This window comes from Mustela lutreola, chromosome 3 (assembly GCF_030435805.1).
Source record: "Mustela lutreola isolate mMusLut2 chromosome 3, mMusLut2.pri, whole genome shotgun sequence".
Taxonomy (NCBI): domain Eukaryota; kingdom Metazoa; phylum Chordata; class Mammalia; order Carnivora; family Mustelidae; genus Mustela; species Mustela lutreola.
In genome coordinates, this window is record NC_081292.1 from 53,068,451 (window position 1) to 53,093,490 (window position 25,040).

At 36.1% G+C, this 25,040-nt stretch overlaps 1 protein-coding gene across 5 annotated transcripts; it reads left to right on the forward strand.

The window, feature by feature from the left end:
* The first annotated feature begins 278 nt into the window (after positions 1 to 278).
* Positions 279 to 24,386, forward strand: ZFAND1 (zinc finger AN1-type containing 1). Of its 5 annotated transcripts, none has more exons than XM_059166135.1 (9): positions 279 to 362; positions 7,974 to 8,016; positions 9,590 to 9,629; positions 10,236 to 10,308; positions 11,476 to 11,603; positions 11,691 to 11,782; positions 12,549 to 12,670; positions 22,901 to 23,056; positions 23,164 to 24,386. In XM_059166135.1, the coding sequence occupies exons 2-9, from the start codon at positions 7,995 to 7,997 to the stop codon at positions 23,332 to 23,334; spliced, it is 804 nt and encodes a 267-aa protein (XP_059022118.1). In that variant the 5' UTR covers positions 279 to 362; positions 7,974 to 7,994; the 3' UTR covers positions 23,335 to 24,386. The 5 variants fall into 5 exon arrangements, with proteins under 5 accessions (XP_059022118.1, XP_059022117.1, XP_059022115.1 ...); XM_059166133.1 differs by having other exon boundaries at positions 301 to 392; XM_059166134.1 differs by lacking the exon at positions 10,236 to 10,308 and having other exon boundaries at positions 285 to 362.
* The last annotated feature ends 654 nt before the right edge of the window (positions 24,387 to 25,040 follow it).

A 25,040-nucleotide genomic window follows, 5' to 3' on the forward strand; every position in this document is an offset into this window, starting at 1 on the left:
CCCCGATTTGGGTGGCAGCACGGAGGGAACTTCAGCATGCGCAGTCTTCCAGGTGAATAACTGCATATTTCCTTAAGGACAGGATGCGAAGTCTTGTGCCCAAGAAGACAAACAAACCAAGTCCCTTTGCTTCGCGCAGCCTCATTAGACTCCTGGACCGCATATACATTCACAGCCCCGCACACGCCCAGCAGCTTGACTCCTTCCCGTGGATGCACCAGCCCGGCGGCAGGCTCCGCCCCCAGGCCCGCCACATTCCCAGCAGGCGCCACGCGTGCGCCGTAGCCCCGCCTCTTGCGGCGCAGTGATGGCGGAATTGGACATAGGGCAGCACTGTCAGGTGGAGCATTGCCGGCAGCGAGGTGATCTAGCAGTCCTTAGCTACGAGCATGGTAGACTGGGTCCCACTGTGTCTTCACGGAGAGTGGTGGCGGGGGAGGGGGTGGAGGTGCTGGGGCGGGGTGAAGTCTGAGGAGGCAGGGTGGATTCGTCTCTCTTGGGTCTGCAGTGAGATGTATTGGTATTTTTTTCTTGCTCCAGAGCCTTTGGAAGAGACTTGTGGTCTTTTTAGAAGCGAACCATGCAATTTCCGAAAACATGCCTTGCAGCGTTCCCTTTGTTTTTCGAGTGTGCCTGGCCAAGAACTTGTTGTGTCCTTCCTACTCCTTTTTGATGTCGGGAGACCTGTGTTCCCCGCTGATCCCGCCACTACAACCTTGGACAAGCCACTTTCCAAACTTTTTAATCTGTTACTTACCTGTCAGATGGCGAGGTCAGTTTTTCACCTGTCTTCGTGGCTTCTCTTGAGAATGCCCTGAGCTTTTAGCAGATTCTCATCCTCAGACTATTCTGCTAAATGATCTTTATGCTCACTCAGTTCTTTGATTGAATATTGTTGACTCAACAAACATTTACCAAGCATCAATTTTGGTGCTGGAACTACATAGGAGGGTATAAAATACAGTCTTTTCCATAGAAAAGCTTTCAGGATAATGTGCATTTTGAAGCATTAGTAAAGCGATGTTCTCTCTGCAGTCAACTGAGAGCCCAATCTAATAGCCAGTGGTAGTGTGGCACAAGCTTTAAGATGTCCTGCACTTGGACAGGGAAGTTTCCAAAGCATTAGAGCGATACAGAATGCTCAGTCTTTGGTATCTGGGTTTTGCTTCAAATGTGTGCCGTCACAGTTGACAGTTACTACACAGGGTGGCAAATAGGTTTCATCTCTCATTGCAGCTTCAGTTATTGGTTGTAGGTACCGGGTGAAAAGAGGACTCCGAGATTTAGCCCAGTTTTATTGGGAATGCCACAGTGGTTTAGTGATACTTGCTGTGGGCAGCGGGGGGAAAAGGGCACACAACCCTCTATATTCTTTTAACTTACAGTCTTTATGTGTATCTTTTACCACTGGCTGTCATGGCCAGCCATTCAGAAAACCTGTATTTCCTTTCATAGAGATCTCTCATAGAGAAGCTTAGCCAATTGGTTTTGACTGTAAGTTATGTTTATCTCTGGTATACCTGATTACTAAGTCCGTGGTATCTGCCAAATTCAGGGATCTCTTAAGATATAAATATATATGAAATGAGTCCAGGGTTTACCTCTTCAGAGTAGTGGAGAGAGGGTTAGGATTTAGAGGGTATTAAGTGAGTATCCTAAATCTCACTTAGCTTCTGTATGGATAGAAACATAGTTTCCTACCTTGATCTTAACTCTTCCCTCTAGGTCCTTTTGTTCTGCATTTAATATCTAATTCATCATCATGAGTTTCAAAATAGCAAACATGTATAATTTTTCCAGTTTGAAAGAGACATAGAAGTTAGAATATTATATGCTTCATTTTCTTCTTGTTGACAAATGAGTGCCTACTTTTTTTGGTATGCACCATGCACACAATATCATACCTCAGAACAACAGTGTCAATTCACTTACCTTACTTCTGAGGTAGAAGAACTATATTCAGACCCCCTGGTCCTACAAGCACAATTATCCAGGGATCCCTTTGGGTTATGATAGGACCTCTTTCTTTCTTTTTTTTTTTTTTTTAAAGATTTTATTTATTTACTTGAGAGAAAGATAGTGAGAGAGAGCATGAACGAGGAGAAGGTCAGAGAGAGAAGCAGACTCCCCATGGAGCTGGGAGCCCGATGCGGGACTCGATCCCAGGACTCCAGGATCATGACCTGAGCCGAAGGCAGTCGTCCAACCAACTGAGCCACCCAGGCGTCCCTATAGGACCTCTTTCTGTTTTAGTTAAGGTACCCTATAGGATGAGACCTTTTCGGGGGCAACTGTAGTCTTCTCTAAAATGTACCTTTTGTTTTCACTTTGTAAAAGTGCGATTGGACATACCAGCTTCACTTGACTGTATAGTTTCAGGTACACAATATATAGATTTAGCAATTCATTTACTGCTCAGCGCTTACCATGATAAACGTAGTCATCATTGTTACCATCCAATGTTATTATAATATTATTGACTACATTCCTTATGCTTTTCATTTGTGACTTGATTATTTTATAACTGGAAGTTTGCATCTCCTAATCCCTTTGTCTGTTTCACCCATTCTCCCACCCACCTCTCCTCTGGCAACCAGCAGTTTGTTTTGTGTACTTAAGAGTCAGTTTTTTGTTTGTTTCTGTTTAAAGTTCTACATGTAAATGAAATCATATGGTATGTTTGTTCTGTATTATTTCATAGTGATAACCTCTAGTCCATGCATTTTGCCACAAATGGCAAGGTCGCATTCTTTTTTATGGCTGAGTATTATTCTGTAGTATATTTACGTACCACATCTTTTTTTTTTTTTTTAAGATTTTATTTATTTATTTATTTATTTGTCAGAAAGAGAGAAAGAGCGAGAGCATGCACACAAACAGGCAGAGTGGCAGGCAGAGGCAGAGAGAGAAGCAGGCTCCCTGTCAATTAAGGAGCCCGATGCAGGACTCAATCCCAGAACGCTGGGATCATGACCTGAGCTGAAGGCAGTGGCTTAACCGACTGAGCCACCCAGGCATCCCTTATGTACCACATCTTTATCCACTCATCTATCAGTAGACACTTGAGTTGTTTCCATATCTTGGCTATTGACAATAATGCTGTAGTAAACATAGGGGTGCATGTATCTTTTTGAATTAGTGTTTTCATTTTCTTTAGGTTAATTCCCAGTAGTGAAATGATTGAATCATATGGTATTTCTTTTTTTTTTTTTTTTGATGGTATTTCTATTTCTAATTTTTTTAAAGAGCCACTGTGACAGGTATAAGGTGATATCTCATTGTGGCTTTGGTTTGCATTTTCCTGAGCATTAGTGATTTAAGCATCTTTTCCTGTATCTATTGGTCATTCTTATATCTTCTTTGGAGAAAGGTCTATTCAGGGCCTCTGCCCATTTTTTAAAATCAGGTTATTTGGGTTTTTTTTTTATCTTGAGTTGTATAAGCTCTTTATATATTTTGGATATTAATCCCTTTTGCAAATATCTTGTTCCATTCAGTAGGCTGCCTTTTTGTTAATGGTTTCCTTTGATACAAAAAACTTTTTTATTTGTTATAATTCCAAGTTTATTTTGTTTTTGTTACCTTTGCCTTAGGAGACTTACCTAGAAAATGTTGCTAATGCTGATGCAAGGAAGGAAATTATTGCCAGTATTTTCTCTTAGGAGTTTCATGGTTTTAGGTTTCACATGTAGGTCTTTAATACATTTTCAGTTTATTTTTATGCCTGGTGTAAGAAATTTTTTTGGTTTCATTCTTTAACAGGTAATTGTTTAGATTTCCCAACACCATTTATTTTATTTTATTTTATTTTATTTTTTAAAAGATTTTATTTATTTATTTGACAGAGAGATCATAAGTAGGCAGAGAGATAGGCAGATAGAGAGAGGAGGAAACAGACACCCTGCTGATGTGGGGCTCGATCCCAGGACCCTGGTATCATAACCTGAGCTGAAGGCAGAGGCTTTAACCCACTGAGCCACCCAGGCGCCCCAACCAACACTATTTATTGAAGAGACTGTCTTTTTCACATTGTTTAATCTTGCCTCCTTTGTAATAGGTTACTTGACCATAATAAGATTTTAGACCACTGTTTTCATTTTCATTTATCTCCATGTATTTTTTTTCTAATTTCCTTTTTGATTTTTTGGTTACCCACTCATTGTTTGGTAGCATGCTATTTAGCCTCCAAGTATTTATGTTCCTTCCAGATTTTTTTCTTGTAATTTCTAGTTTCATACCTTTGTGGTTAAAAAAAGATGCTTGATAATGATTTTAGTCTTCCTAAATTTATTGAGACTAGTTGTGTGGCCTAATAGCTTATCTGTCTTAGAGAGTGTATGTATTTGAATGTATTCTGCTGTTTTGGGATGGAATATTCTGTGTATGTATTAAGTCCATCTGGTCTAATGTTTCATTCGAAGTCACTGTTTCCATATTGATTTTCTGTTTGGATGATTAACCCATTGATGCAAGTGAGTCGTTAAAATGCCCCACTACTATTATATTGCTGTCAGTTTCTCCCTTTGTTAGTAATTGCTTTATGTTTTTGAATGCTCTTATGTCGGGTATATAGATACTTGTTATATGCTCTTGTTGGGTTCCTTTTATCATTATCTATCTTTGTCTCTTGCTTCCATGCTTGTTTTGAAGTCTGTTTTGTGTGCTGTAAGTATTTTGGCTTCCATTTGCATGTATGTTTTTCCAACCCTTCACTTACAGTTGTATGTGTGTCCTTCACATTGGAGGGAGTCCCTTGTAGGCAGCCTCTAGATGGATCTTGTTTTTTAATCCATTTGGTTGCCCTGTATCTTTTGATTGGAGCATTTACTCCACTTACATTTAAAGTAATTATTGAATGGTATGTACTTATTGCCATTTTGTTACTTGTTTTTTGGTTGTTTTTGTAGTTCTCTTGTTTTTTCTTCTCTTACCCTCTTGTGGTTTGATGGCTTTCTTTAGTGTTAGGCTTGGATTCCTTTCTCTTTATTTGTATATATCTATTACAGGTTTTTAATTTGTGGCTATTTTGAGGTTTGTAACATGCATATGGCAATTTATATTAAGTTGATGTGGTTGCTTAAGCTTAAACATTGTTCTAAAAGGATTATATTTTTATTCGCCCACTCACATTGTATGTATATGTCATATTTTACATAATTTTGTGTATCATTGGACTCGTTTTTATAGGTACAATTCATTTTACTGCTTTTTAACCTCCATGCTGGTTTTATAGGTGATTTTTGTCTACTACCTTATATGTTTACTCTTAACCGTGAAATATTTTCCTTTCATAAGTTTCTTATAGTAGGGCCTTTTCTTTCTACTCAGAATTCTCTTTAGTGTTTTGTGTAAAGCTCATGTAGTGGTGATGAACTCTAAGTTTTGCTTATCTGGATGATAACTTTGTTGGGTAGAGTGGTTTTGGTTGCAAGTTTCTTCCTTTCAGTACTGCATATATATCATGCCACTATCTTGTGGCCTGTAAAATTTCTGCTGGAAAGTTAGCTAATAGCCTTATGGGGTTTTCCTTGTATATACCTGTTTTTGTTTTTGTTTTTAAGTTTTTCTTCTTGCTTTTAAAATTACCCTTTTGGGAAGGGGTTAGGAGAGGCAAAAGGAAAAGAGAGAGAACATTAAGCAGGCTCCATGTCCAGCATGGAATCCAATGCAGATTTTGATCTCATAACACTGAGATCATGACCTGAGCTTTAATTAAGGGTCAGATGCTTAACTGACTGAGCCCCCAGGCGAACCTAAACTTATCGCTTTTTCATTACTTTTTGTCATGTTAATTATTATGTGTCTTGTATGGACCTCCTTGGGTTCATCTTGTTGGAGGTTCTCTTTGCTTCTTGGATATGGATGTCTGTTTCCTTCCTCAGATAAGTTTTCTGCCACCTTTTCTCTTTTTCTGGGATCCCCATAATGTGAATGTTAGTATACTTGATGATGCTGATTTCCTCTATCCTATTCTAATTTTTTATTATTTTTTCTTTTTTACTCTTCAGCTTGTTTGCTTTTCATTATCCTGTCTTCTGAATTTGTGGTCTGTTCCACTGCTCCCCTTATCTGTTCTCTCTAGTGTGTTTTTTATTGCAGCTATTAAATTCTTCATCTCTGCTTCTGTTTTACATTTTCTATATCTATGTTGAAGTTCTCTGAATTTCATCCACTCTTTTCTCAAGTCCAGTGAGTATCTTTGTGATGGTTACTTGTTTTCATTATTGGGTATATTGCTTATCACAGTTTCTTTTAACTCTTTTGATGTGATTTTTTGTTCTGTTCTTTAATTTGGGACATATTTTTCTCTCATATTGTATAACTCTGTTTCCATGTATTTGGGAGATCAGCTATGTATCTTGGTCTTCAAAGTTAGTGTACATGTGTTGAAGAGGTCCTGTGATGCTTGTAGTACAATGACACCTGGTCACCAGGTGCTCCGGGGTGTCTTCTCTGTGGGCTGCATGTGCGCTACTGTTGTGGCTGAGTCTCATTTGCCTTCAGCCCTGTTGGCTGCAGTGACCTACTTTGCTTCCTGTGGGCACACTGGGCAGAGTTTGGTTCCTGCATTGTTGAGAGGCCTTGGTGGGCTTGGAAGTGGCTGAGCCAGCATTCAGAGTAGGTGTGTGCAGACAGCCTCTATGGTCCAACCGAATGGTGGGGCTTTCTCCCTCTATGGCCTGTTAAAAGCTGTTAGAACTTTGGGCATGCTGTGTGTGGGGTTATCCCCTCTTCCCCAGGGCAGGAGTCACTTTGGAGTGTGGTCCCTGCTGGGACTGCTTGGAGATACAGCTGGAGAGGAGCCACTTTGGAGGGAGTCTGCTGAGGTGAGCGGATTGGATGTGGTAGGAAGGCAGGTGAATGCATGGACAGAGGCACCCTGCTAGCAAGGTAGTTGGAGAGTGTTAGTGCTGGTTTCTCCAAGGGCCCTGCTATCTAACCTGGGAGAGGAAAAGAGAAATGGTGCCCTCCAGCACTTCGGTTCTTGGAGAAGTCTGAGGACCTTGTCCCTCTAGTGCACATTCTGAGATTAGTAAATAAATTGCCTTCATGAATACCCAGGTATTTTTCAAACTGCTATTTCTGTGCTAGTTGCCAGCAGTTACTTATTCTAGCTTTTTAAGTGTGAGGACTCTGTTTACTATTGCTTCTAGCTCTAAGAGATTTTTTAAATACCTGGAGGTGACCCCCGCTGATTTTAAAAGCTTGTGAAGTTTAGCCTCACTGGTTTTCAAAGCCTGATATTATGAGGACTTCTCTTCCCAGTGCAGGTTTCCAATAGCTGGGGTGCTTAGTATGGGCTCTGATCCTCTAGCTTCTCTGTGCTTGTGTCCCTATTTATGTCTAGTCTTACCACAGGTTTGGATCCGAACTGTGTCTCCACTCCTCCTACCCTTCCAGTATGTCCTCCCTCTGTAGCATTAAGCGTGGAAGATCTGTTTCACATCTTCAGGTGTTTTTCAGGTGTAGCTTTTATATTGGTGTGTCTGTGGGAGGAGATGAGCTTAGGTCCTGCTACACTGTCATTTTCTCATTGCCCCAAAACTTCATTATTAAACACTTTGCTTAGCATTGCTAGGTTAGTAAACTGTGGGATCAGAATTGAAACCTAGGATTTTCACTTCAAATGCAGGATTTTTGCAGCATACAGTACTCAGAAACGACATATAATAAATCTGGGCATCCAAAAAACCCCAGTACTTTTTTTTTTTTTTTTCTGATTTAGCACACTACTACAAAGAACATTTAATCTCCTGATAATCCGTCATTCCCAGAGTGCTTGAGGTTGTGATAGCTTTTAGTTAACCACTATTTCCTACACTGGGATACAGGTCAAAAGGAAGAGTTCTCAAAAAAAAAAGAAGAATTCTCATATAGAGGTAGTTCAGTACTTTAAGGATCTTTTTGTTTAAGAAAACTAAGTCAAAATCAGATAATGACCAGTGCATGTAACATTTTCCCCTCAATTTTAGATTTTCTTCCTTTTGTGTGTGATGGTTGTTCAGGAGTATTTTGGTAAGTTAAATTTTTATACAGGATTTGGAAGTAATTTTAGTGTTTGTAATATGAGATTTATTTCTGAAAAGCAGAATGATTTAAAATAGTTTTTAATTTAGCCACTGATATTTTGTATTATAGTAATTACTTAGAAAATATAATCCTAGGCTCTGATTACTTGTGCATACATGTGGGTAAACTTTAAACTTTCAGAAATGAATTTGTATGTGTGAGTTTACATAAAAGTTATATTGTGGTCTTGTAATCATAAGGAGAGAACATAACGACAATATAAAGAATATGGTAGAAGGGACTCCTGGGTGGCTCATTCGGTTGAGCATCTGCCTTTGGTTCAGCTCATGGTCCCAGGGTCCCAAGATTGAGTCCTGCATCCAGCTCCTTTCTCTGGAGGGAGCCTGCTTCACCCTCTGCCTGCTGCTCCCCCTGCTGGTGCACATGTGCTCTCACTGTCTGTCTGTCTCTCTCTAACAAATAAGATCCTAAAAAAAAAAAATAAAGAGTAGGGTAGAAAACAATCCAGGTACTTCATTAATTAAAATGAAGAATCTAGCCTATACATTTCTTAAATTGGATATCACATGTCCATTGCACATATATCACATGCAAGATAAAACCTGGGAACTAACCAAAGATTTTGAAAAAGGTCTTTTCTTTTTAATTAAACTTTTGTATTTTAGGCCTTCTTCTTCTTCTTCTTCTTTAAGATTTTATTTGAGAGATAACATGAGCATGAGTGGGGATACAGGCAGAAGGAGGAGAGGGAGAAGCAGACTCCCCACTGAACAGGGAGCCCCATGCAGGACTAGATCCCAGGGCCCCTGGGATCATAACCTGGGACGAAGGCAGATGCTTAACCTACTGAAACACCCAGGTGCTTCCATGTTTTAGGCATTTAACTTATTAAATAGAACATGGAAAAAATTAATTATCTTCAGAAGGTAACTCAAAGATTTATTAGGATTAAATAAAAGTAAGGCATATTTTTCAGAAGTAGAGCATTTCTTTGACAATTTATTCTTGATGATCTTTGACAAATAAAAGGAATTAAAAGACTCTTTGTATTTGCACATACCTTGAAGCTTTGAGAGGCAGTTTAGAGTGATGAATTGCTTTATTCATATTGAAGTTGAACAGTTGGATTTTGAAACTTTTGAGACTAGAGATGCTCTTTTTTCTTTTTTTTTTTTAAGATTTTATTTATTTCTTTGATAGAAAGATCACAAGTAGGCAGAGAGGCAGGCAGAGAGAGAGGAGGAAGCAGGCTTCCCGCTGAGCAGAGAGCCCAATGCAGGGCTCAATCCCAGGACCCTAAGATCATGACCTGAGCTGAAGGCAGAGGCTTAACCCACTGAGCCACTCAGGTGCCCCTAGATGCTCTGTCTTTAATTTGTCTGCCATTTCAGTTTATTCTTATATGCAGAGTTAATGTATTGTGGGTATTCTTAATGATACTAACCATTAACCATTTAATGTAGTGTGAGTATTCTTAAGGATACTATCTTATTACTACAGTTATCTTTAAGCACATTACTTGATTGAATTAAAAAATTTTTTTTTTTAATTATTTAAGCCTTGAACACAGAAGCAGGGAGTCACACAGCTGTCCTGAGGTATGTTACTAGTTCTAACAAAATGCTTGTATTTATGTACTTTCATTCAGAATTTGAGTTTAAAACCAGTCAAGGTACCACAGACTAAAATTTGGCATACTAAACCAGTTATGTAAAGAGGCTCTTAGTTTATTTTATGTTATTTTTCTCAGTTTGTTTTAAAGATAAATTGGTTTCCTTGGTATTTATAAATTGTTATCAATCTTAAACATTGTGATTAGGTTTAGGTAGCCCACTTACAGCTTTAGGCTCTATATTTATAAATCTACAATGGAGTTAACATTTTCATCATATATTCCTTTAAGCTTTCCTCCAGCGTTTGTTCATTGTCCTTATTTCCTAGTGTTAGGATTTGGTATTTACAAATTGTTCTGACTCAATTAGCCTTAGATCACCAGGAACAAAACTTTAGTCCAATAAAATCCTCACTCCGGTTCTGATCTAATTGAAAGATTAATAAGAGCAGTTAGATAGAAGCCAAAAAATCACTGCTACTACTCACAGAGGATAAACTGAATGATGAAGCTTAGTGTGGAGTAGTGTAGGCTGCAAAGGAAATCCAGAACTAGGCATATTTTCCTACTAGTCACAGCTATGCTTCACCAGGTTAGGCCTCCTCCTAGAGAGCAGTTCAGTTCCAACAGGGAAGAAGAGAAAGCTGAGCTCACCATTACCAAAGGTAATTTCTCAAATTTATAAGTTGCTTCATCTCCTTTTGTCAGAGAAAGGAAGGAAGTTAAACTGAAGTGAGTTGATTTGGCAGAAAGCTTTGTGCATTACATTCTTCAGTTGATATTTTATTCCTGCCCAACATTTACCAAGCACTTTACTAAGGACTTTTATATCTGTTTTCTCAATTATAGAAAGTTAAATGAGCTTCAGTCCAAATCTGGTCCTTTGAGGGTTAGGTGATTTATGTTAGGAAAATAAAAATTAACATTTTGATACTGTGCAAGTTAATTGGAGGAAAGTAGTCATATAGTAAACATATTGATGTTTCTTCAGCTTGTTAATCTTCTCTGTGCTTTCCTTTTTCTTACGATATCACTTGACTTCTGTGAATGTCTCTCATAGAATGTCAATTAAGATCTCCTTAAATAATGAAATGAAAATAATTTTACCATTAGATCAAATTTGGAAAAATAATCAATTCTAGTAAGATACAACTACGATTTATATAGAGGAATGCCCTTTGGTTGTAATTTTAAGAGATTATTTCACTAAATTCATTCAACTCTAAAAACCTAGTTACTTAAAACTCAAACTAGCCTGACCTGGATTTTTTTTTTTTTATAAATCTTGTAAAATCTCTTCTTCCTCAATATTTGCTGGTAATATAATAAAAAATGCAGAATAGAGCATGTAGCAAAATAGAGAATGTATCATTGTAAAAACCATCTTTAACCTTCTGTATCATGGATAAACATACTTTTAAGTTTTCTCATACATATATATAATATATATTTAACTTCCTAAAATCAGCATAGAAAGTAGTTATGACTTGCCACTTGAGGGTTGATGAAATGATCACCTAAACATATTATTATGGGGGCATCTTAGTTAGGACTGATACAGAGTAGAAGACTAAAATTACGAAGAGTAACTGAACAGTCATTTTAACTTGACTTAGAAGATAAATATACCATAGTAAGAAAGTTATGAAAATGTAGAACAGTCAGCAGAGTAATCCTTTCTCATACCTTATTATAATCTGTTATGTGAGAGAACATAAGTTGTTCTGACAAGTTTAAGCGAAACCTATAAGAATGTTGCCTTCTAAAATAGATGTTGATTTGCTTTAAATGTGAAATATATAATGCCATTTTCCTCTTTGTACATTTTTCAGGTGACTGTAATCAATGAGAAATTGAAGTCAGATAAGCCTACATCTTACCCATGCTCATTCAAGGACTGTGCTGAAAGAGAGCTTGTGCCAGTTAAATGTCCTTATTGTGAGAAGAATTTTTGCCTGAGGTGATCACTGAGATCATTCAAATTCTGTATATCTGTTTAAGTTGTATGCAAATTTATGAACTAGTGTCACTCTTCTGTTGCTCATAGGCACCGTCATCAGTCGGATCATGAATGTGAAAAACTGGAAATTCCTAAGCCTCGTATGGCTGCCACTCAGAAACTTGTTAAAGATATTATTGGCAAGTATCTAGAAAGCTTGTTTTGTTGTTCCTTACTGCTGTGTATTTGTTACCGAGTATTGCTTCTTTGATCAGCAGGCACATTATGGAAGGTGTTTTTATGGCCTCAATGTTTGTAACTTGGTGGAGATTTTGATGACATTTTTGTGACATTTTCTCACAAGGGCTATGTGACCAGTGAAAAACTGGGAGTTCTATGGATGTGCCCTACCAGATGTTCTCTTTTACTGGGCCACTTAGATCAGCTGGTTAACTATCATGGCTAGACATGGTATTCATAAGGCCAATGTAATGGCTTCCGTTCTTTAAATATGAATCTTAAGTCTTACCAGCTATCCTATGAATGCTGCTGATAATCTGAAGCACCAGGAAGAATGTGTCTGTGACTTAACCAGTCTCTCTGGCAATATGTTCAGAATTTTCATTCTGTATTAGGATCGTATCTTCATTTAAGATCTTCTATAGCCAAATCTCAAAGTTTTTTGCAGAGTTGTTAGGGGTTGTTTTGGATTAAATGGACTTACATTGGAAAAAAGCACGTAACAGTGAGTTTTTGATATGGGGATTGCTTAGGTCAACCTCACTATATTTTTTTTAATGGTCATGTAAATATAATACCAACAAAAAGATTGTGGTCTCTATATAGGTCCATTGTATGTAATTTGTGTACATTTTAAGGCCATAACTAATAAATAGTAATTGGTAGAACTCTGGAAAATGTAATGTAAAAATTTTATGTGCCTGTATGCTTATACTTATTTCTTAGATTCTAAGACCGGAGAGATAGCAAGTAAACGACGGAAAGGTGCAAAAAATAGTGAAACAGCTGCAAAGGTAGCATTGATGAAATTAAAAATGCATGCTGTTGGAGATAAGTCATTGCCACAGGTGGGTCTCAGAGATTTTTGAAAAACAGAAATGTTCCAAATATGGCTGAAGCTCCCTTTTTACTCTTCCTACCCATCAAGTAACAGCTAATCTGAACCTGATATGTATTGTTACTAGTATTATATGGTATATACTTTTGAGTTTTTTCCACTTTACAAAGTGTCAGTGAACCATCTGTATTCTTTTTCAACCTTTTTTTTTTTCACTTGGCATCATGTTTTTAACACTTACCTATGTGGATACATTTAGTCTAGTTCATTTATTTTGATACCATTTTGATGGTGCACATTATTCCATAGTGTGACTTAACTTATAGTGTGAATATACCACAATTTATCCATTTTCCTAATGAACAGATTCAGATTTTTTTCTAATTTTCTTGCTATTATAAACTTTTCTAGTAGTGAACATCCTTGTGTATGTGTGGGAACATTTTTCTAGGGTGGTCCCTTTAAGACTCCATAGTATCAATTATATTTTATATAATATCCCAGTACATTGTCCATACATGCATACATATGTAAATATGTACCTTAACACAGTTTCAGTAAGTAATACCTAGTTCTGTTGTATACTAGCCTTAGGTGTTACATACTTGGCTGGTTTTTGTTCTGTTTCATTTTAAAGATTGTTGATTTTATAACCCTTAAAGGATGGAGACCATCAATCATATTGAAAAATGCTACTTTAAGGAATATATTTAGAAATAGAAAAGCTGGGTCATGGGGTTTCCTCATCTTCCATTTTACTAGATAGTATCAACTTTGTGTTGTCAGTGGTTGTACAGATTATCTCCTTCCTATAGTATCTGAGGGTTTTCAGTGTTTCTTGTTTCTATCTTACTGAAGTTTAAAGTTGAATTTCTTTGTGACTAATAAGGTTCAGTTACTTTGCATTGATTTATTGGCCATTTTATGTCGGAACAATTCATGTCCTTTGCACATTTTTTCTGTTGGGTATTTTCCCCCCACACTTTAAAAAAAGGTTATAGGATTTTTTATATATTCTGAGTTCCAATGCTTTCTTGACTAAACAAGTTTCACGTATCTTTTCAGTCTACGGCTTGTTTTCACTTTGTTTTTGACTCTTTAGTGGTTCAGACTTTAGAATTTTAATGTACTCAGATTTAATTTCCTTAAGATTTGTACTTTTTGAAATAAGTTCTTTTCTTATATCATCCTTCAAAAGTTAAAAAAAAAAAAATTATCAACTCTTTGTTCCATTTGGAACTTAGTTGTAAGGGAAGTAGATTTTTTCCCCCCTGTAGGGTTCTATACATTTGTTCTATACATTTAGGATTAATTTATGGATCTCAGTTCAGTTCCTTTGGTCTGTTTGTCTGTCTTTGCATTAAGAGCAAACTGTCGGGGCACCTGGGTGGCTCAGTGGGTTAAAGCCTCTGCCTTCTGCTCAGGTCATGATCCCAGAGCCCTGGGATCGAGCCCCACATCGGGCTCTCTGCTCAGCAGGGATCCTGCTTCCTCCTCTCTCTCTGCCTGCCTCTGCCTACTTGTCATTTCTGTCTGTCAAATAAATAAATAAAATCTTAAAAAAAAAAAAAAGCAAACTGTCTTTATTATCATAGTTTTGTAATAAGTAGGACAGGTCATTCCACCTTATTCTTTGCTTCTTTGCTTCCAACCACATCTGTTCTTGGCACTTTATTCATTTGTAAATATTTTAGGATCACTTTGTCCTGTTCTTTGAAATTGCAATTTTGAGAGGAATTCTTAAATTTTAGATTAGCAGCAGTTGCCATCTTTTAGAGTTTTGATTCTTCTCATTCACATCTAATGATTTCCAATTTTTCTTTAGGTCTTTTTTTTAATGTCTTTAACATTTTATAATGTTTACACATATTTATATATCTTAGGTTCCTCATCATTTTTGTTGCCATTTTAAGTGACAGCATCTTTTTTAAAAAATTACATTTTCCTAATGGTTATTGCTCATTGTTGTATGTTGTCTTTCTGTCTAGCAAATAACCTTTCTAATAGTTCCCATAGCTTGTAGATTTTCTGGGGGTGTTTCCTGTGTAGCCATATCTTCTGTGAATGACAGTTTCTTAGGTTTCTTTTTTTCCCCCCAAATTTTCTTTTCTTCTTCTCCTTATTTTTCTTAGTGCATTAGCTGAGATCTCCAGAAGTCTTGAAATAATGTACATGAGAGTAGGCATCTTCATCATTTTTCTGACTTTAATGCAAATGACTTTAACGTTTCATCATTAAACGCTGTGTTTGTTATAAATTTTTGGTAGTAGCCTTTATCAGGTTATCAATACTTCTTTCTATTCCTAGTTTGCAAGGAATTTATATCATGAATAGGTTTGAACACTTACTTTAAGTTTTTTCTACATCCAATAGGATAAGTGGGTGTCTTTTCTTACCTTACAAATGTTTTAAGTTATATTAATCAGTATTTTTGTTGAATCATCCATATATTCCAGAATAAACTGCTTGACTCTGGTATGTAATTCTTCTAAAATGCACTAAATGATTAGCTATTATTTGGTGTTTGATATTAGTACCTATATTATACACATAAAATTGAGTAGCTTTCTTTTTTATTCTTTGAAATCTTGAGTGAGTGAGTGGGGATTATTTGTTCCTGAAGGGTTGTTTTAAAGGGTATTAACAACCTTTGAATCTGTTGCCTTTTTTGAGGGGAGAATTTTGAATACTATTTCGATGTTTTAAATGGTTTGTGGTTTATTTGAGTAGTCCTTTCTTTGAAATTTTGGTAAATTTTTTTTAAAGGATTTTTATATATTAGAATTGGAGTACCTGAGTATGGACTAGGGGGAGGGGCTGATGGAAAGGGAGAGAGAGAATCTCAAGCTGACTCCTCACTGAGTGCAGAGCCAGTGTTTGGGCTCAGTGTGAGGACCTTGAGATCATGACCTGAGCTGAAATCAAGAGTCAGGACACTTAAGCAACTGAGCCACCCCAAATTATAGTAAACATTAATTTGTCTTAAAACTTCCTGTTTGGTGTAGATTTTCCAGTTTATTGTTATAGAGTTGTTCATTATTTTCTTATGTTCCAAAATCTCTCTTGTGTCTTTAGTAATCGTTCCATTTCAATGTTAATATTTTTTACTGATACTTTGTTTGCCCCTTGAACAATCTTGCTAGAGGTTTGTATATGTGTGTCTTAATTTATGTTTTAGTTGTTTTAGAGAACCATATTTTGGTTTTAGTGCCCTCTTTACTGTTTTGTTTTGCCTTTTTTTTTTCCTTTCTGTGTCACTGAATTCTGCTTTTATATTTCCTTTTATTTACTTTGCTTAGATTTTCTGATCTTTTTCCATCTTCTTGCAGTGAATTTATTTTCAGCATACTTGTTTGGTTGTGGGGTTTTTTGTTAACTTGATAGTTTAAACAGAGAAAAGTTACAAGAGGAGTACAGAGAATTTTTCCATATTCTTTATCCGAGGGTACCAATTATTTACATCTTGCCCTTTTTGCTCAGTCATTTGCAGTCTTTCTCCTGCCACCACCCCTCACCCATTTGTGTGTATTCATATGCATGTCTGTATGTGTATGTGCATACTAATTTTCGGTCTGCTTGATCTATCAGTCCGAGACTGAGAGTGCTAACATCTCCCACTATAACTGGTTTTGTCGGATTTCTTTCTTGTAATTCTAACGGTTTTTCTATACATATTTATTATCAGGTACATGCATTTCTTATATCTTTATGAATTTTGCCTTAAATATTATTTTGAATGATAATACTGTTTCACGCTTTAAGTGACTACTTAACTATTACATCTTTTTAAAATCCCTTTATATTTAACTTTTCTGTTTTGTTTTAGGGTGTCTCTTGTAAGCAGTATATAGCTGGACTTTGTTTTCTTTAATCCAGTTTGATAGTATCTTTTATAGGTGAGTTGAATCCATTTATATTGTGATCACTGATACATTTGAACCCATTTCTTCCATCTTATGCTTTTTGCTAATCAACCTTTCTCTTTATTTTCTCTCTCCTCATGTCTTTTATATTGATTACATTTTCTATATTCCCTTTTATTCTGCTGGTTTAAAACCATTGATTATAGTCATTGTTGGGTGATTATTTCTTAATATTTCCCCTTTTTTTTGAAATCTTGATTTGATGGTTTTAAAATTACAAATGTAGTACATGCTTTTACAAGTGTAACCTTTAAAAGATGTATAAAGGGAAAAACCAACACACCATCCTCAGCCCATGTTCTTCCCATTAAGGCAATGGTTCTCAGTTGAGGGTGATTTTTGTCCCCTAGAGTTGCTTGTCACAACTGGACATGGGGATCCTGTGGTATCTAGTGGGTATAGGCCTGAGATGCTGTAAAACCACCTATAATGCATAGGACAGTGGCCACAGTAAAGAGTTTTCTGATCCAAAATGTCAGTAGTGACAAGGTTGACAAGGGCTGCCCTAAGGTATCCAATAATACATTGTTCAGATTACTTTGCAGTTGTTTCATTACTGAAACATAATAGTAAAAATTTGTATAGCACTTACTTTGTTCCAGGCCCTCTCCTAACACATTTAATCATTGCAAGGAGCTTCTGATATAGGCACTATTATTTCTGCCTAAAAGGTAAGAAAATTCAGGCACAAAAAGGTTAAGGAATTCACTAGTAGCATAGCTACTAAGTGGAGAACTACCAGTTGAAACCAGGTGGGCTGGCTTCAGAAACCATGTTCTTAACACAGGTGATAGCTTAACGTGGGGAATGCCACAGGTCTGTAGCTGTAACTTTTCCCCTTGCATTAATGTGTGTTTGTGTTTAGACACACGTACTTACATATAATATATATATATATACATATATATATACACATACACACGTATACATATGTATACACACACACCCATGTGTATGTGTGTATACATATAATTTTACATAAATGGAAATGTTTACTTGTATATGTATGCAAACACAAAGTATCTTTTGGTTATTATTTCATTATTTTATAAAAATGGCATCATTTCATTTAGTCACTACTTTTTTCTTTTTCTTTTTTTTTAACATTTTATTTATTCATTTGACAGAGAGAGATCACAAGTAGGCAGAGAGGCAGGCAGAGAGAGAGGAGGAAGCAGGCTCTCCACAGAGCAGAGAGGCGGATGCGGGGCTCGATCCCAGGACCCCGGGACCATGACCTGAGCCGAAGGCAGAGGCTTTAACCCACTGAGCCACCCAGGCACCCCTACTTTTTTCTTTTTAATCACTATATATTAGGCCCTGGGGATACAAGAGTAAATAAAAGTCCTTGCCAACATGGAGTTTATATTCCAAGAGGTGAGAATGGCTATTAAATATTATATATGATACCATGTCAAATAGTGATTATGGCTATAAATAAAAATAAGGCAGGTTTAGGTGGGCTATATATCATTATCTCTATATATCCTTTTCATTCATGCCCAGCAGAAATTCTCTTAAGGGAGCTGGTGTGGCTTTAAATCATTCTTTAAAAAACTAGGTAAATACTCCAGTTTGGATATACAGGTGTTTTGTTTTGTTTTGTTTGCCATTTTTCTCTTGATGAACATTCAGTTTGTTTCTAGTTTTGGCTACTGTGCTGAATAGTCTCAATCTGGTTTCTTATTTCTGTGAGCTAAATTCCAAGGAATATTTGCTTGGTCAAAGGGTATGTGTATTTTATTTTTTTTATTATTATTTTTTAAATATTTTATTTATTTATTTGACAGACAGAGATCACAAGTAGGCAGAGAGGCAGGCAGAGAGAGAGAGGAGAAAGCAGGCTCCCTGCTGAGCAGAGAGCCTGATGCGGGGCTCGATCCCAGGACCCTAGGATCATGACCTGAGCCGAAGGCAAAGGCTTTAACCCACTGAGCCACCCAGGCGCCCCATGGGTATGTGTATTTTAAATCTTTGTAGGTGTTGCCAAACTGCTTTATAAAGAAATTTACATTTCTTTATTTCTAAATTCTTTAGAATTTACATTTCTACTAGCAGCAGTTATTAAGTCAGCTTTTATTGACTGATTACACCATGCCGAGCATTATTTTGTGGCTTTAAATTTTTTCTCTCTTAATACATACACATTTGCTGGTACATTCCATAACTGGAAATACTGGAATATTCTGTATTCTGTGTCCTCATTTCACAGATGAATAATCTGAAGTTGTCTAAGATCCCTCAGGATGAGGCTGCCCCCCTACCCAGTTTAATATACTGCCTCTTGGGGCCAGACATGAAAGTACCCTTTCCTCCTCCCCTGGTTTGCAAGTAGCTGTTATCCTTTTTAATGTTTTCCAGTCTAATGGCTATAAAAAGATATTTCTAATTGCTTTAGTTTGCAGGTCCTTGATTACTGTTCAGTTTGAGCATCTTTTAATATGTTTGTTGGCCATGTATAACTGCTCTTTTAGTCACCTATACATATCCTTTGATCATTTTTCTCTTTGGTTGCCTATTAACCCATACTCATATCCTTTTATGTTGTTTGGTCAACTTATGGAAATTATTGGAGCATAATAGATGGTAAACATTTTTTATCTATAACCAGTTTTCTTTGGAAATTATTTTTTTCAAAATCTAATACTTTGATTTTGCTTATGTATCGCATTGACATTATCAGTGGTTATTTTTTTCTAAGATTTGTCTTTTTTTCTGCTTTGGTTTTCTTTATTTTTTTGCATCTTGCATTTGTCTTTAATCCATACAGAATTTGTTTTTAGCATAAACTACGAGCTAAGGACCCAATTTTATTTTCTTCCAGTTTTTTAGCTAATTTTGTCATCACCAATTATTAAATCATTTCTCCTATTGAAGGTGCTATTTGGTATTTCAATTCATAAAAAGTTTAAGATTTATTTTTACTGGGTCTATTGTTGGATTTCCTATTCCACTCATTTTTTACTCATATCAGTACCGACTTGATATGATGCAATAGCTTTATAGAATGTCCTAATATAAAATGTAAGTCCCATTGTATTTTTTCTTAGCAGTTTTATTTTTTATTCACCCATATTATTCATCCTTATTATATTCAAATTAAACTTTATGGGTGGGGGGGTTGGTCAAATGGGTGAATGGGAGTGGGAGATACAGGCTCCCAGTTATATGGAATGAATAGGTCATGGGAATAAAAGGCACAGCGTTGGAATATATTCAATGATATTGTAATAGCATTGTATGGGGACAGATGGTAGCTGTGTGGTGCACATAGCATGATGTATAAACTTGTCAAATCACTATGCTATACACCTAGACTAATGTAATGTTGTATGTCAACTATAGTAAAAACAAAACAAAAAAACCTCTTGGGATTTTCATGGTTGTCTTGATGGGACAAGGTTTTGAGTGGCAGACTCCAGTAGGTAACTTTAAAGATTTTAGGCTCTTTGAAGGAGAAATGGAGAAACTGAAAGAAATCATTATAAATAGCAAGAGAGAACACAGCATAGTCTCAGAGATATGTGGCTTCCCTTGCCCCCCATTTCCCACAAGAATATAAGCTGTGAATAATAGCGTCAATAGGATGTAAAGGTTTGGCCATTTATAAGAAGACCCCTTTGGTATTCTCAGGAGGATTTACCCTCTTGAACTCTTCCTCTTTGTAGTGGAGATTCTGGCTTCCTTCCTACTCACTCGGTGTAAGCAACTGAGTAAAAGGTCCTAAATACATTGTCTAGTGATTTCTGTAAGTTAGGTAAAGTAAAATTCACTCTCCCAGCTAGTTTGGACTGAAATTGTTCTGAGGGATTCACTTTGGATTTGCATTGTAGGATATGTAATGTTGTCTAAGAATCCTATATGTCTTTTCATTTATTTAGCTCCTGCTTTGTCTTCTGTAACATTTTGTTTTTCTTCATTTAAATCTTATTCCTTATTTTCATCCCTAATTATCTCATGGGTTTTGTTTCTGTTGTGAACAGAATATTTCCATCTACCTCTATACCCAGGTACTTACTGCCAATATAGAGAAAAAAAGGTGCTTCCTGTTCATCTTACTCAGTCACATCACCAAACTCTGTGATTTTTTTTTTCTTTGCCTTCATTTCCTAGGTAAACAATCACACCCCACTAACAAATAAGGATTTTTCAATTTTAATTTTTTAGTAATTATACTGCTTAATTCATCTTCTGTACTATATTTTCTAGAATCTCCACTGTAATGTTTCATAACATGATATTAGGCATGTGCTTACATTTTTAATTTTTTAAAAATATATAATTACCAAATTTTCTCTCAGAATCTAAAGTTACTTAGTATTGTATCCTCTTGAATAAGACAAGGAGTTTGACATGCTTTCACATCCAGTTGAGTGTGTCTCATCCCTTCATCTTTGTTCACACACGATTCTTTTTAAATCAGTAGCTATTAAAATTTACCAACATATTTTTTGAATTTCTCCTTTCCTTAGGACTCACTTTTATTTTAAGTAAGTACTAGAGTTCATTCCTTAAGAGTCTTCACTGGTAAACTTCAGGTCTTCTGAAAAAGCTCTTATTTTGCCCTCACTTGAGCTGGATTGTCCATTAGATTCTCTCAACTCTCTTAATACACTATTCATTGGTCACTGTTTATTATTGAGGAAGCATCTATCAATCTTGTTGCTTTATGGGTAATCAGTCTCTTTTTGGTAGTTAGGAGTTTATGATATTTTCTAATTTTAGTGCAGTGTTTCTACATATGAATTTGTTTTGATTGCTCAAGTTGGCCCTGGAGGTACATTTTTAATTTGACTTATTTTTTTTACTTTTGGAAAATTATAGTCATTACCTCTGAATAATGCTTCCTTCTCTTAACTTTTGTTAGACATATTTTTGGATTTATAATTTCTATCTTTATGCCTATTTGTGCTACATTCTAGAGGACTTTCTCAATTACATCTTCCAATCAGTTAAACCTTTTCATTGAATATTATTGAAATTTCTCTTGAGTTTATTTCAGAAACTATATTTTAAAATTTTTATATTTCTCATTGGATCTTCATAACTTGCCTTGTTTCATTTCTGCCTATTTTTGATTCATCCTTTTTGGTCCCTTTTTACGGATATATCCATAAAAGTATCGTTTTCAAGTTCGTTTAGTTCATCTGCCTATGGTAAGTTAACCTTTGTTTTGAATTTCCATTTATAGATTCCACATGTCTGTCTTAAGTAGGAGGTATTCCCGCTGTATTGCTCACTGTGGTCACTCACCTCTCCCTCTTTAGCAATTTTGCACTTTCTTCCACTAGCCAGTCTACTCAGATTGTGCTTTTGCTCTGCAGAGCTTTTCAGGTTATTATGGATCCATTTACTCAGTTGGAAGACCTTGGCTTTGTTCACTGTCAGGAGGTTCTCTCTGTGCTTCGCTGCCTTTCTAAATACTATGTTTTATAAGCAGTATCTTAAGTTAGCATTCAGCAGCACGTTCTTCAGCGTCCTTTCCTGGAGCACAAACTCAGTGCTAGCCTCTGCTTCCAGGCAGTGAGCCCCATCCAGGTACTTCATCCCCATGTGCCACTGTTGTTTCCCACTAACCCACAGCTGAACTTTTGACTACTGCTTTCTCTTCTGGAGCTTTGAAAGTTTATGGCTCAGCCTGCCTACCTATCACTTGTGTGTATTTGTTTCATTTCTGATCCTCACAGATGCTTGTCTTTTTCTTTTTTCTTTTATTTCTTTCCCTTTTTTGGGTGAGGCTATAGCTTTAAAATTTTTCCTTTTGTATTTATGCTCTTTTTTTTTTTTAAGATTTTATTTATCTGACAGTGCAAGCAAGGGGAGCAGCAGGGAGAGGGAGAAACAGACTCCCTGCTAAGCAAAGAGCCCAATATGGGACTCGATCCTGGGCCCTGGGATCATGACCTGAGCTGAATGCAGATGCTTAACCGACTGAGCCACCCAGGTGTCCCAAAAAAACTAAACTCCTTAAAAAAAAAAAAAAAAAAAAAAATTCCCCTCCCTTCTCCTAGTTTTTGAATATAAAATCCCAGGAAAAGACCTTGATTGACCTAATTTTATGTCACATCTTGTCTTTGCACAGACCACCCTAGCCTAGGGCCTTAGTTCCTATGCATATGCATTTTAGGTGGGTTCTTGGGTACTGTGACTGATATTCCCACTAAAAGATACATCATTAGAGGGTAATCATCTAACTACAAGAAGAGAGGAAGACAGTTCACCGAACAAAAGCAGATGCTCTCTATTTATATATGTGAGAGTGTGTGTGTGTGTGTATGTGTGTGTGTAATCTGTATTTTAACTTTTTATTTTTACAGAAAGAAAGAGTTTACTTTCACGTTTTCTTACCTAAGGGGAGCAAAGAGAAGAGCAAACCAATGTTCTTTTGCCACCGATGGAGCATTGGAAAGGTCATAGACTTTGCAGCTTCTTTAACCAGTCTTAAAAATGATAATAACAAATTAACAGCTAAGGTAACAACTGGTTATAATTTTTCTTTAAAAGCTTTAGGATACCTGGATACCAGCATATTTGTTTATTACAGCATGATTTATTTCCTTTAATTTTTTTCCCTTAACAGAAATTAAGGTTATGTCACATTACTTCAGGAGAAGCCTTACCCTTGGACCATACTTTGGAAACCTGGATTGCTAAGGAAGATTGTCCTTTATATAATGGTGGAAATATTATCTTGGAATATCTTAATGATGAAGAACAGTTTTTAAAAAATGTTGATTCTTATCTGGAATAGTCATGTAAGGATTCAAGCCAGAAATGAAGAAAATTTTATGTTAAGTCAATTTCTTTTACTACAAATACTATATACATATATTTTATTTTTAAAAGTTGCTTTTTAACTTATTTCCATTGTGTCATAATTTACATTATCAGTTTTCTGTTAAATTAAATTGGAATTTTTGTGTTAAAGTTTAACTATGAGCAGACATTCAGTTATTAGTAAATTTTTATCTTTAGCTTTTATTAGGTTGTGCTTAGTAACAACAAAAAGGTGTATTTCATTTAGTTAACGTCAGCTATTGTGGCGCTGCTGCGTGTCCTCTTTACTCTCGGATCTAAGCTGACTCATGTTTGGGACATTGCTACTTTTAAGGCAGAGGAAGAAAGAGATGGTTTTTAGAAAATACATGTATCCAAAAAAGAGAAAGAGAGAGAGAGAGAAAGAAAGAAAAAATACATGTATCACTTTTGCTTTAAGCAAGTAACCTTGCCAAACCTTGTATTATGAAGCCACAGTATATAAAGCCTTAACTATATATCCAGATGTATAAATTGATGTGTATACATGAATCATAGAAACTTGGAGACCATCTTATTCATTCTTCTAAGTTTTTAGATGAGGAATCTCAGGGTAGGAAGAAGAAATGATTTTCTTGGTGTTCTCTGTACTGCATTGGGGCATATCTCTCTGATAAAGGTCCTCCTCCAGTAGGATTTACCTTTTTTGTTTGTGTAAATGTATTACAAATGAGAGTAAGATGAGGTAGCACAAAAATGAGAGTAAGATGAGGTAGCACAACTTCATTTCAGTATCTTTATATATATCAAAGCAAAATACATACCAAAAGGAATTATATTTTACCAACACATTAAAATGAATGCTTCTGACTGATCTATCTCTTCCATCGGTACTCAACAAAGTACTACCATATAGAAGAAATAGAAATGATTTCTTCTTTTCCCTTTTTTGTTCTTTTTGGTAAAGGCTTTGTCCCTTTTGTGTTTTAATTGTCATGGACACAAAGTAGCTTTACGTATAATTAAATAAAGGAATTAAACTCAGAATGTTCATGTCTTTGTATTTTCATGAAAGGAATGGAGATAACTTCTGATTTATGTCAGCTACTTGTTCATTTATTAAGGTGATTATTGGAGTATGTACCAAATATAAGAATTTGATTGTAATTGCTACGGTGGATATAATGATGAGTTGTATGCATACTTATAAAAAAGCTGTGTAGCAAATGCCGAATGAGTAGATAGAGAGTAAATATAGATGTTCCAGTGGTTATTTTATTAGAAACTACAAGACCAGAAGTAGAAATAATCCTTAAATACATTCCCAGAGACCAGAAAGTTTTAATACAGACCTTAGCATCTGTCATAATTACTTACATGTAATAGGTGACCAACACATGCCTCATGAATTGAATTAAAGTTAAATATACCAGAAAAAACAGCAATGGGGGTTTGAGAAGAAGTGAGGTAAGATGGGCAGAAATTGAATTATACCCAGGGAGAATGAAGAAGAGGTCTTGTCAGTGATTAGAAAACAGACAAAGCAGCATGGAGGAAAAGACTTAAGTCAGCCGGCAAAGGAGAGGTAAGTTAGATCAGGTCCCAGATAGTGTAGCAAACTAGTATAGAAGAAACACACAGGTACCACCATCCTCAGAGACTGTAGGGACCAGGGGTTTCAGCATGAGCAGTCATCTAGAA